General features: G+C 36.9%; 1 protein-coding gene across 2 annotated transcripts in view; it reads right to left on the minus strand.

Moving 5' to 3' along the window:
- Window positions 1-500: 500 nt before the first annotated feature.
- Ctnna2 (catenin alpha 2) overlaps window positions 501-12,675 on the minus strand; it is a 1,128,304-nt gene continuing 1,116,129 nt past the window's right edge. For both annotated transcript variants that reach the window (XM_051154752.1, XM_051154753.1), the window contains one exon: window positions 501-1,401. In XM_051154752.1, the coding sequence (XP_051010709.1) occupies window positions 1,114-1,401 (288 nt within the window). In that variant the 3' untranslated portion in view covers window positions 501-1,113. The remainder of the gene's footprint in view (window positions 1,402-12,675) is intronic.

Below are 12,675 nucleotides of genomic sequence, written 5' to 3' on the forward strand. Positions count from 1 at the left end.
TCTCATTTCAGATTCAGTTTGAAAGTGGAATAAAACAAATGGCAAAATAAAGCACACACACAAAAAAATACCTTTCTGGAAAAAAATGTCTGGTAGAATACATATCTTTAATGCCGATTTGTTTAAAAAAGAAGAAATCAGCATGTAAGAATATTCTGTGTGCTTATATTACCCGTGAACATAGAGAAAGAAAACACTATCCAGGTGTCAAGATTAAATGTGTTTATTTTGTGTCAGTGAATACAATGGTATATTAGATACCAGCACTCCAAGCTACACACCTATGCATTTGCCTCTAAACCTTCACATACTGTCAATCTCCATTGAGCTAACGTTCCACCACTGAGCCTTCTATGTCTAGCAAAATCAGAGAGTTCAAGTTTAAAAAGAAAGAAAGGAATATAAAGAAGGACAGTTGAGCTCCACTTTGTGTTGTCAGTGTCTGCAGAAGGGTCCAGGTGTCTCAAGGGAATGTTTATTATCTTCAGCAGAGGGGAGGAACACTAGAAATGGCACTACCAGGAAGAAAGAACAGAGTGCAGATTAAAGAAACATTTGAGACGGGATGAGTTAGTTTCTCCTCAGTTAAGAATCCACATGATAGCATGGGTACGTGACATTGAGGTTATTCAATTTGTGGGCCACACACCTCAGCATATTGGCTAGTACATATTTGCACCAAAACAGAAGCAGTAAAGGTTTATGTTCTACCATTACACTTCCAAGTTTTTCACTTATGAATATACCTGCCAACCTAATGATTCTTGCATGCATTAGAGTTTGCTTTTGTAGAGTTAAGGTTATTTTCCCCATCCCCCCCACTCCCGTGAACATCACAGTGTGAACTCTTTGCCCAACTTTAAGAGAATGCTGCAAAGGACAGCTCTGTGCCACCGCAGGACAGAAATCACATGTCCCCTCTGCCAGGCTACCGATGGACCAACAGTATTGATCTCATCTCAGCTTACATGCAAACAGACACTGTTCTCTTAATTTCCCCATGCCAGAGGCATACAAGTCGGCAGGTATGCTTACAAAAATGGAATCGAAATTAAAAAGAAAAGGGGAGGGAGCAACAGAAAGAAAAATCTTTCTTGTTTGAAGCCAATTGTCCTAGAAGGAATCCATTGCCTTGAATTCACTTAAAGCCTGAACAGGTGAAATGTGTTTCTTTTGAGAACCCCGTCGAACTCGGGTCTGGAATTCCTCAGGCTTTTCTCTCTTCACAAGGGGCTTCTTTTCAGGAGCCTTCATCTTCCAAGACACAACTGGAGAATTGACAGCTGCTGTCCCATAGACCTTCTGGTATTTCGTTGAAGCTACATAAGATGCTTTCACCGTGAGGACAACAGCATTCATCAGGTTTTTGGCTGCCTGGATGAGTGATGTAGCACTGTCCAGCTAGAAAGGGGAAAAATAGGATACAATGGATCAGTCAAGGCTTCAAAGTCCCGAGACACAGGTACAATTTCACACATCAAGCAGTGTTGTGCTCCTGCTAGTGTTGCCACGCACAAGCAAATTACCACAAGATAACGTTGTAAATTTTAAACCAGCCACCAGTCTCCTCCTACCCTTGAGCCCCACATAAGCGAAATTGGGTTGTTCGGCAGTGCATAGCCCTCTAAAATCCCAATACTGCTGAAGACAAAGCCCTATTCTTAGCACGTAAGTGGTCCCATAGGAGCATATATTATTAGACTCATTCACAATGGTAGTAGTTACTGAAATGTTTGAAAATATTTACCAGACACTGATTACATTTTTAGAGATGCCACAAAGACTTAGACTTCAGTGTCATGCTCCTGCCAATGGAAGTATCTTTATTGCTTGTTTCTACTTCCTGAGCTGAGTACTGATACAAATGAAGCCACCAGCCCATACTTAATATTTGTTTATTGATCTTGGAGTGCAGACTTCAGCATTTCTAGGTCATAAATATACTACCTGTGAAAATATCAGTTACTGTGGCACACTTTTCTGGGTAAGACAGTGTTCAGTAAGGGCCACATGTCCATGTGTTCATCAACAAGTCCAATAATTTCTCCAGCACTTCCACATTTAATTCCTTAAAACACTCTGTCTAGGTATGACCATTACACTTTATGATGGGAAACTTGTGTAGCTTTAAATTATGGCATAAACTGATCTACTGATTCATACAGCCACCTATGAGATAGGGCAACTTTACAAAACTGCATCAGGGTGGGGGAGGATCAGCAGTTAAGGCAAGGCTGAGGATGCTAGGCAGATCTCTGTGAATTAAAGTCTTCACCTGGTTTACATATCCATTTCCAGGTTAGCTATGACTACATAAGTGAGAAGAGGTCTAAAACAAAACAAATGCCAACAACAACTGAAGCCAGCCTTGGATATACAGAGAGAGAGACCTTTAATAAACAATAAATAAAGTAGGATAAGTAACATAATAATAGGGCTTGAAGCCTCTCACTTAACTAGCAATTTTAACTTTACCTAATTTCTGCTATGAGATGGGCTATGTGGTACATAGTGTATACCAGGCCATTTAATATGTTTCAACTCTACTAGTAGCAAGAACTGAATGATAAATGCTAGAAAAACTACATTTCCAGGAGAATCTGCCACAAGGGTTTTATATGTAGCCTACTGAAAAAGGGGGGAAAAACACTAGCTGGACTAGAAATATTACCCCAGCTTCAGGCATGTTTGAATACCTAGATCATTCATCAGTTGCTTGCACTCAGAAACATAGAAAGGTATCTTACAGTTCGAGAACTAAATTAAGGACCTCTCTCTGCATGTGTTCCCTAGGTAGGTGCTGGTTCTGTAACTCCTGTTTCTAGACTATGGCTACTGGAAGGAGTGTAAATGAAACAAAAATCCATGTAACATTTAGTGATTAGCAATAGCTCTATAAAGAGAGATGATAAGTCCTGTGGCTCTACCCTCCCATGACTGCCATTCACATTGCTTCATGTCATCCCTTGTGATCAAAATACCCTCATGTAGTAACCAGGGTCACTGAAAGTTGGATCAATGCCTCTTTGATGTCATTACTCTTGACAGCTTCTTGCTCCCTATTCATCATAAAAGACTTTTCAAAAGGTTTTACACTGGATCAAAAATGATTACAATCTAATGACAAAAATCATGCCATAATCTAAAAGTGTGAAGTCTGGTCACTGGGAAGACATACCACTCTTCCTATATATGGATCCCTTGTAATACTAACAAATTAATGCTTTGCCATGAAAAAAAATATCATAAGACATTTACTATTCCATAATATCGAAAAGTAAATATGTAGAAAAGTAAATGATTTCAGATCTGAGCCATAAGTCCATGGACATATAGTGAAGTGCTGAATGATTTAATTTAAACAAGTAAAACAACCCATTTGTATTTCACTTTACCGTCTCTGACAGACCGTACAAGGTACATATACCGAAATAACGATCCAGTCCGTGCTACTTAGTTTATACCACCTGTGTTATAAAGCTAACTTTAATGAGAAAATTCTAGATAGTTCAGTGATAATATTGGAAAGAAGCCAAGCATGGATAAGTTTTTTTAGTGTTTCTCAAGCTACAGTCTTTGGATTGTCATGTCAGCATCACCTGGAAAATGTCCCTTTACAGCCCCAACACAAAGCTTTCTAAAATAAGTAAGTAAGTAAATAAATAAATAAATAAATAAATAAATAAATAAATAAGTCTAATACTAAAACAGCTTCCATTTTATCAAGAGCCTCAGGAGATTCTGAAAATTATGCCAATGTTTGGTGTCAACTAGATTAGTGAACCCCAAATACGACAGTCAGCATATTTTACCAATTTGATTCCAGTACTTCAAAATGTCTGACTGAATTCCACATTTTCAGTTTTCCCCATTATCCCTCCAGGTGGAGCAACAAGTAATGAATGGAGATAAGACAGCAACACGTTGAGCCAATTAGAACACATCCGTCATGATTTCGGTGCTAGCTAGAAAGATTGTTCCCCCAAGCCCCTCATTCTTAGCTGATCATTTCCGCATCAGCTTGTCAGGTTTAAAAAATGAGTAATATTTATTCATAAAGTTAGGTAATTCCATTCTGTGTTATGGGTAAAATAGAGAGTAAAGTCATATAGCGGTGATAATGTTGCTTTGGGGGGTTATGATAGAATTAGGAGAATAAGACAAGATATGTCTATTATAATATTAAATGGCTCTTGAAAGTGAATCTTGGGCTATTGCCGAAGTGTAAATAATGAAACTGAATAAAAAGATACAAGTAATTTGGATTTTTTTCCCACAGATCCATTTTCAGATAAATGGTGTCTAACTATGCAGCAAAGCTAGGAGAGCCTGTCTCTTTTTCAGAACCCATTTCGTCTCCCAGTCTGATGCAGTCCTGTGAATAGGCCTCATATATTGCTGAGAGTGAAAAGGCTTGGAGATATTAGCCCAGTGGTTTTGCTCAAACCACCTACTACAGAAGATATTGGGAGACAGACCTAGACAATGAACAAAATTACACACTGAGAAAAAGATGATTCAAAAATTTTAATAAAGAAATTACTTAAAGTTGAATTCCAAAAGTATATATTATGTCTTTTGCTGGAGATCCACTTGTAGGACTTGGTTATTTTTCACCTTGGATTATTTTTTCAATTTGAAGTAAATGCTTTTGTTTATGCTTGCTCAAACCAGCTTCTAGCTGAAAAATTTTAGCTGAAATTTGATACCCTATGAGAATATACAGAGGGAGGTAATCCCGCTCAGGAACAGTCATAGGGGAGGGGAATAAGGTGAAAATGGGAGGGAGGGAAGAATGAGAGGATACAAGGGATGGAATAACCATTGAGATGTAACAAGAATAAATTAATAAAATAATAATAATAATAATAAATAAATTCTCAAAAGATATTAGAAAGAGTAAAGATTATGTGGCACTATTTCTTTTAGCAAGAGTTAAGGACACCTATTTAGCATAATTGCTTTCTATTTTCTGATGTTTTAACTCTAACAGTGGCATTTTCAAATAAGATGAGTAAATTAACATATGTAAGTGAAGCTCTAATAATAATAACTGACATTAATTGAGCACTTATGAGAGGTGCCTGCCATTGCTTTAGTTATGTTAATTAAATTATGTGATTTAATTTTCTAAACTTCTCAAAGAGCAATGCTTGTTGCACTCATTTCCTAGGTGAGGAAACTGCCTCTTAGGGATTAAAACCAATTCTATAATTTGACAAGATTTGAAAGCCGTGAAATGCACAGCCCCCTAGAAGCACTACATAAACTCCGGCATCTTGTTTATCAACTACTACCTGTGGATCAAAAAGTCGTTGCTTCTGTGTACGCTGTCTGTCCTGGAAACCTGATACCTTTCAACTATACTACATCCTGTTATTATCATCACACAGTTTAAGATGGGCTCCATCTCACCTGCTCTGTACTTTTCCACCTTATTTTTAATATATTTTATTAATTTATTCATATTACATCTCAATGGTTATTCCATCCCTTGTATCCTCCCATTCCTCCCTCCCTCCCATTCTCCCCTTACTTCCATCCCCTATGACTGTGACTGAGGGGGACTCCTCCCCCTGTATTTGCTTAAAGGGTATCAAGTCTCTTCTTGGTAGCCTGCTATCCTTCCTCTGAGTGCCACCAGGTCTCCCCTTCCAGGGGACGTGGTCAAATATGGGGCACCAGAGTTAGTGTGAAAGTCAGTCCTCACTCTCCACTCAACTGTGGAGACTGTCCTGTCCATTGGCTAAATCTGGGTAGGGGTTTGAAGTTTACTGCCTGTATTGTCCTTGGCTGGTGCCATAGTTTAAGCAGGACCCCTGGGCCCAAATCTGCCTATCATAATGTTCTTCTTGTATGTTTCTAGGACCCTCTGGATCTTTCTACTTTGCCATTCTCCTATGCTTCTCCCATCTAGAGTCCCTATTTTTAAAACCCTATATGTGTAGACAATTCATCCTTGTAATATTCATGCCTAGTGTTTAATTGTTCCCAGCAACCCTTGGACCACAGCTATCTTGCTGTCTTGGAGTCACACTCCGGGCATCAGAGCTTGCAAGGCAACCTATTAATATTTACTCTCCAGATCTAACTACTTGCTAGAACCTTAAGTGGGTTTTCATTATTATAATTAGTGCTATAAGCCTTGCACTAGCCCTCTTTAAAATGGATTAAAAAAGCAGCATCACCAGCATTACTTATTCATCATGGGCATATCTTTCAATATTCAATATTTATTTCTACTACAAAGTACGTTCTTTCATTAAAGACACTTCTGTTCCCCTTGATAATCCTTGTATCCTATCTATAAAAGCTGTTCATTTTTCAGCTAATTTAAAAAATATGAGCCTACATTTAACAAATCCGACCATATGATTACTTTCATTTAGATGGACGGTGACCCTGAGAGTGGCCATGTATCTTGGCGTATCTGAATTATAAGACTCATATATGGTTCACTGTAATTCCACAATCAGGGCTCAAACTCAGGAATCCTGACTTAAGAACCTACACTGAGGTCATTGCTCACACTGACCAACCCTCACTTGCTCTTCAATAATATTAAGCTGTGCTGGACTCAAATTTTTCCATACTGTGTCAGTTGTCCCTAGCCATAGAAATTAGAATTCTCCTAATTCTGTCACTAATCTTTCAAAATATCAAAGTACTATTTAAAAAAAAGGCAACAGATGTTTTCTCACATCTTGTTCTATTACAGTCCATGAAAGCAAATAGGGTGAGTTAAGCTGTTTCTGAGGCATTTTTCTGGCCTGTTTTCTCCCCTCTCTGCCACTGTTCCAAATCTTAACTCCACACAACTTCCTTCACAAAGTCACACAGAGCTACTCTTTCTGTACGCTGTCCTCATTTGTGTTTTGACTAAATGGTAGAATTCCCTGAATGTAATTCTTTCCATTGTTGATATTGTACTGCCGTCTAATTTTTTGTGACTTGAAATCTGTGAAACACTGTGACGTGTTCTTGAAATGCATTACCAAGAGACTCCTAAAACCTCTAATGGGAATTAGTAGACTGTTTCACTAAGGCTGGGCTTACACTGAACATGCAAAGTTTCAACAAACCGGAACATCAATGCACAGCTAAGCCACACTCTTTAAAGCAATGCTGAAACTGCTTTTTTGTCTTTTCTTTATTTCTCTATTGTTCTACCCAAACATTTTCCCATGCAGATAATTCTTCCATGTTTTGTCAAGCACTTCTTTTAAGTTATGAGTATGTAGATATGAATAGATGCAGGCAAGAATGATAAGATATAACAGCAAATCCAGAAAAGATAACACACAATCTAAAAAGATTAGCTTTCTATGAGGAGTACCTTAGTAGGCTATCGGTTGCTCAAGAAACCATAGAAATAGAATATTTATTTGGAGTCATGTAAGGAGGGACAGGGCATGGAAATGGGTTTCCTGGTGGTCTTGAATCCTAAAGTCTTCAGTAAGGAACAAGCTTCAAAGTCCCAGTACCATGATTTCATATTGATGTTCATAGGCAAGACTGAGAACATGAAAAAAAGTTGAGATGTTACAGACCTGAGGTTAATTTCTAGCTAACTAGGAATGGAGTATGTGTCTTATCTGCCTGTAGTTATCTTAGGGATCATTAGAAATGTTGGCATGAGTCTTGAGGAGCCTGATATAAAAAACACATTCTTTCTCTCTCTCTCTCTCTCTCTCTCTCTCTCTCTCTCTCTCTCTCTCTCTCTCTCTCTCTCTCACACACACACACACACACACACACACACACACACACACAAACAGAGAGAGAGAGAGAGAGAGAGAGAGAGAGAGAGAAACGTTAACTTATGACCTCTCAATGTTTTCTTAGTGTTTTTACAAAGTCCAAACGTCCAATATATTTACTTTAAAATTCTCAGCATAAGACTTTCAGGATAAAAATCAATGTCCTTTTAATAATCTAAGACATGACATTATCAAGAAAGAGCCTATTTGAATAGAAAATAGCTTTAGATGACTAGGGAATCATGAAGGAATTAGCTACCAATAAGAATGGAATGCTTGCTAAAGCCAATAAACAATAAAAAATTGCTATTGTGATTCACAATTTCCTTTAAGAAATAAAAATAAAAAGGATAATGCCGAAAAGTGCAAAACGTTAAAGGAATTGAGAACTCACTGGACTAAAGGAGACAGAAGCTGAATAATGTTTCCTGGAATTCATAATTGCCAGGAGTGTAACACAGAGGATTGGGATGTCACGTGTACAATCATGCATTCATTTACAGAAGTCATATGGTTTGGACCCATTTTCAGATCATATGTCTATATTAAAAAGAAGATGATTAAGACAACAAAAATCTTATAAAACATAAAGAGAAGTTCATGGAAATACAAACTGTTCAAGATTAAAAATAATTGGAATGTCATGGGAATGCTGGCCAAATGAAAAAATAAAGTAGCCAAGTCTTTTCAGAACATGTTTTGAAAAATGATGACAGTGAAAAGTTGAACAGCCTAGGAGAAAATGTGCATTCATATCAAGGTGGAAACTATTCTGCTTTCATTACTTCAAGTCCAAGTTAATAACAGTGAATATAAAACTAGAAATAGGCTCCCCCAAAATGGCAGAGGTCCATTTTATCCACTTTCAAGATCTCTGAGTAGATAAATAAGATATCTTTAATAACAGAAAAGGAAGTAGTTTTACTGCCTGGCCTACATATTTAGGGGGAAAGAAAGTAATGAGCTTGATTTTAATAAAAGGCAGATGCTTTCAGAAACTGCAACTTCCCTTTAGTTATATTTAAACTCTTACCCACCTCACTCCCACAAAAAAATTTCACACATTCCTTGCTGGCTTGGGGAGATTTTGCTGGAAGTAAGATTTGCTGTTAATGAATGAAAAAGCTAGAGACCTAGAGTAACATGGTCCATTATCTGCCAAGAAGACCATTTTGTGTTAAAAAAAAGTCTATGAGGTTTTGAAGAGGTATTTGATCTCCTTAGAAACCATGATGCATCTGAAATACCTTGGAATATCTGCCTATTTTCCAGAATTTCTATCAATAACATCTTTTTTTTTTTTAATTTTCTAGCAAGCCAGGAACAATAAGTAACTGAGACAAAGATGTGAAAGGGTTTGGGTGCATCCCTTACTCCCCTAGATGAGCCACCTCAGGATGTTTAGATACTGGCAATTATAGGAAAGGACTATTTTGTTGTGGCAAGTTATTTTGTTGCTCTCTCCGCTCACTTCCTCAGATATAAACAGTGAGATAATGTTAGCAGATCTAGGTTTCTTCTGCTTAAGACAGGGGTGAATACCAGATACCAATTTACCACTCACTCTTCTAGTGTTCAAGGCAGACATTATTAATCAATCAATCATAGCACTTTTCTCAGAACTGGCTATGTGACAAAAGAAGAAGAAACATACTTACTTTCCTTCTCCAAGAACTGAAATTTTGACAGAGTTGTCAAAGACAGTGTGGTACCATTTACAGCCTAGGTAGATCATCTAGTCTATTAGGTCTGTACGTAATTAAGGTATGTACATCAAAGCTATATAAATACCTTTGGATTTCACTACTACCCATCAGACCATGATGAATGCATTTTATTTCAGTGACACCACATTCCCCTTTTTGTTCCAATGACTAACTTTTTGGAACAGATTGTGCACTTCTTAGTAATGGCACTTTGTTATGAGTTGTTAATTAATGACATAGTTAATGAGCAGGCATATGTATTAACAGAAGTGCAATTATTTCAGAGAAGTATTTTTAAATTAGGTAATAAAATTTAGGAGCATATATTAACAAGCATTTTATCTGAAGTAAAGATAAATATTTCTGATTAACTGTTGTTTAAATATAAGTACAATATATCATATACACCAATCTCAAGTAGATATGCCTAAGATACTATCCAACAGCACCTGAGCAGTTAGTTTATAACTTGATAATTTGGTCTTGCATGACAAATATTTTCATTCAAGTAGGGGATCAACCATGATGGAAAGGAGCACAAGAGGTCTGTTATATTCTCCTGCATGGGTTCCTTGAGTGCTGTGAGAGAACCAACAAGCTGGTGCTCCACCAACACTCACAGCCAGTCCTGATGCAATCTGTATGTAGTGGCTACAGATTAAATTGGCAAAGATCTTAACAGAAAGGAACTTCAGTCTCAGACAGGCTAAGGAAAATGTCTCTAAACCTTCGCCTGAGAAAATGTACCAATTGGTTCCCAGGTTACTCTCTACTGGACTTATTTGTGTCTTGGATTTTTAATTCATTTAGGTAGGTAGTAGTGCTTCATAGTTGGCCAGTTCACTGATTAACTGTCTTCATTTGCATTTTTTCAATTATAGGTAAGTAAACCTCAGGGACTCCCATGAAGGCTTAATTACAGTCAACAAATTTTCTAAATATGGCTTAGAGCCATTTTTTTTCTCTACCAGTAAAGGCTGAATTATTTTTGCTCAACCCAAAACAAGGGATCCTTCTACAGTTGAGATGCTCTACCTCATGGAAAATTAGAAGCAATTATGCCTTAGGCACAGAGGAATTATCCCATCTTTTCTTAACCTTCTTCTTCCATCTAACTCCCTACATCATCCCACCCTCAGGATATCATGTCCTAGTGAACTCTAAATTGTTCGCGTCCATATGACAGAAGACTCATGAAGAAATAAAACCATCAAGTGAACAACCTGTGACATTTCAGAAAAACACTATGGCATGGAGTCTTGGACAGTACCTCAAACAGTGTCTTCCTTTGTGTCATCACATGAGTATACTGAATGTTCATTGCTAAGTGTGTCATCAGCATGATTTACCATGCAAACCTGATGTCTTATAGCTAGCTACTGTTCAAAGGACCATGTATTCATTTGTCTTCCCTATGGAGAGCATCACGTCTTCACTATCCATTTTTCCAACTGCCTTATTACCCACATGTCATGATGATGAGGAAATATAAGAGAAAATCTCCTCCAATAGCAATGTTTTCCTTGGTTGTGATAGAATCCTATTTCAAGGTCCAATGGGATGGATCACTAACTACATCTTTTTTTTTTAGATATTAAATGTTTTTACTTGTTCTTTGAAAATTTCACACATGTAAATAATGTATATTTCTCACACACTCCCCATGCTTCCATGCATTTTAATAAGTTTATTTGTTTGTTTGTTTACTTTATATCCCATTTGTAGTCCCATTCCTCCACACTTTCCCGTCCCACCCTCCCTTCCTTTCTCCCACCCCTTCCCCTATTCCATAGAAAAGGGGAGCCCCCTTCCCATTCACCCCAGCTCATCAAGCTGTATCAGGACTGAGTGTGTCTTTTCATTTTTTCTTGTTTGTTTGTGGAAACAGGGTTTCTCTGTGTAATCCTGTCTGCCCTGGAACTCACTCTGTAGACCAGTGTACTGGCTGCTCTTACTACAAAATCTTAAATACTACATGAAGCTCTACTTGAAAGTCTTGATCTTTATAATACACACGGATGTTTACTGCAGCATTGTTTGAGTAGAAAAAAGGTGAGTATCTATTGACACACTAACTAGATAATCCATGTGTCCATTCATGTGACTAGTTAGTTACAATATAAATTTAAATTCTATGTATATGGAAAGATAGTCATGGTAAAGTTTTAAGTAAAAACAATTTCCTACTGACAACAAAACAGTATAATCTAGTGTTTTCCTAGATTACTAAGTGCAAAATGTGAAAAATACCCTGAGTTGAAGAACTTAGAATGTGCCAGATCCTCAGATCTATCTTCAGCTCTTCTTACTACTGTGACATTCCATTATCTTTTGATAACTATTTTAGTTTTTCTATCTACTACTCTTTCAGCTCCTATCTTCCACTTGATAATATGGGTGCTTATTTTATTTTGCTTTTACTGACACTGTCTTAAGTTTAACTTACTATAATTAGCAGAATCGTATACTTTTCATGGATAATACATAGAAAAAGTTCAGAAAAAGAGAACAGAAAACATGGAAATATCTGTGTACATTTATAACTATTAAATCATTCAGAATATAAGATGAATCAAAAGTCAGTACAAAAAAATTGAGGATCTTCAGTAAAATGGTAATGCTCCAAATATCTAGCAATATTTAGGCCTTGGTAGTAGTTTAAAGATGGCTGTACTGTGAAGAGGTGAGAAGTCAATCTAGCTAAGAAATCCACATTTACAAATCTAATTTGGGAAACTTTAAAGGAAATAATCAATATACAATATATTTTGTAACTACTTAACACTCTAGTAATTCAATCTATACTTATTTGTTATTACAAATTATAATAGTAACATCTTCTAAAAAATAGAAAAAGTTAATATCTTAATTCACTCCTCAGCTTATTAAGATTAATGCTCTCATACCTAATAACTAAATCCCAATCAATGAAAATCATTTCCATAAAAACACAAAACACTGAGTTCCTCAGCTCTCTCCTAAACTGATATATTTTGCTACAAAGTAGATGACACAAATGTATAACTGTTCATCTTTACATCTTGAACCATTGCCCCTAGCACCAGTTATCTCCACCTGATACCAACTTTCTCTCAGCATTACTTCAAGGAGCTTGATAATCTCTTAAAATTAACTCTCATGAAGATATTTCTACCACTACTTTCTACTGGCAGCACTTATTATATTAAGCAAATAAAGTAGGAAAGAGA

This window comes from Acomys russatus, chromosome 13, assembly GCF_903995435.1.
Source record: "Acomys russatus chromosome 13, mAcoRus1.1, whole genome shotgun sequence".
In the NCBI taxonomy this organism is placed as follows: Eukaryota; Metazoa; Chordata; class Mammalia; order Rodentia; family Muridae; genus Acomys; species Acomys russatus.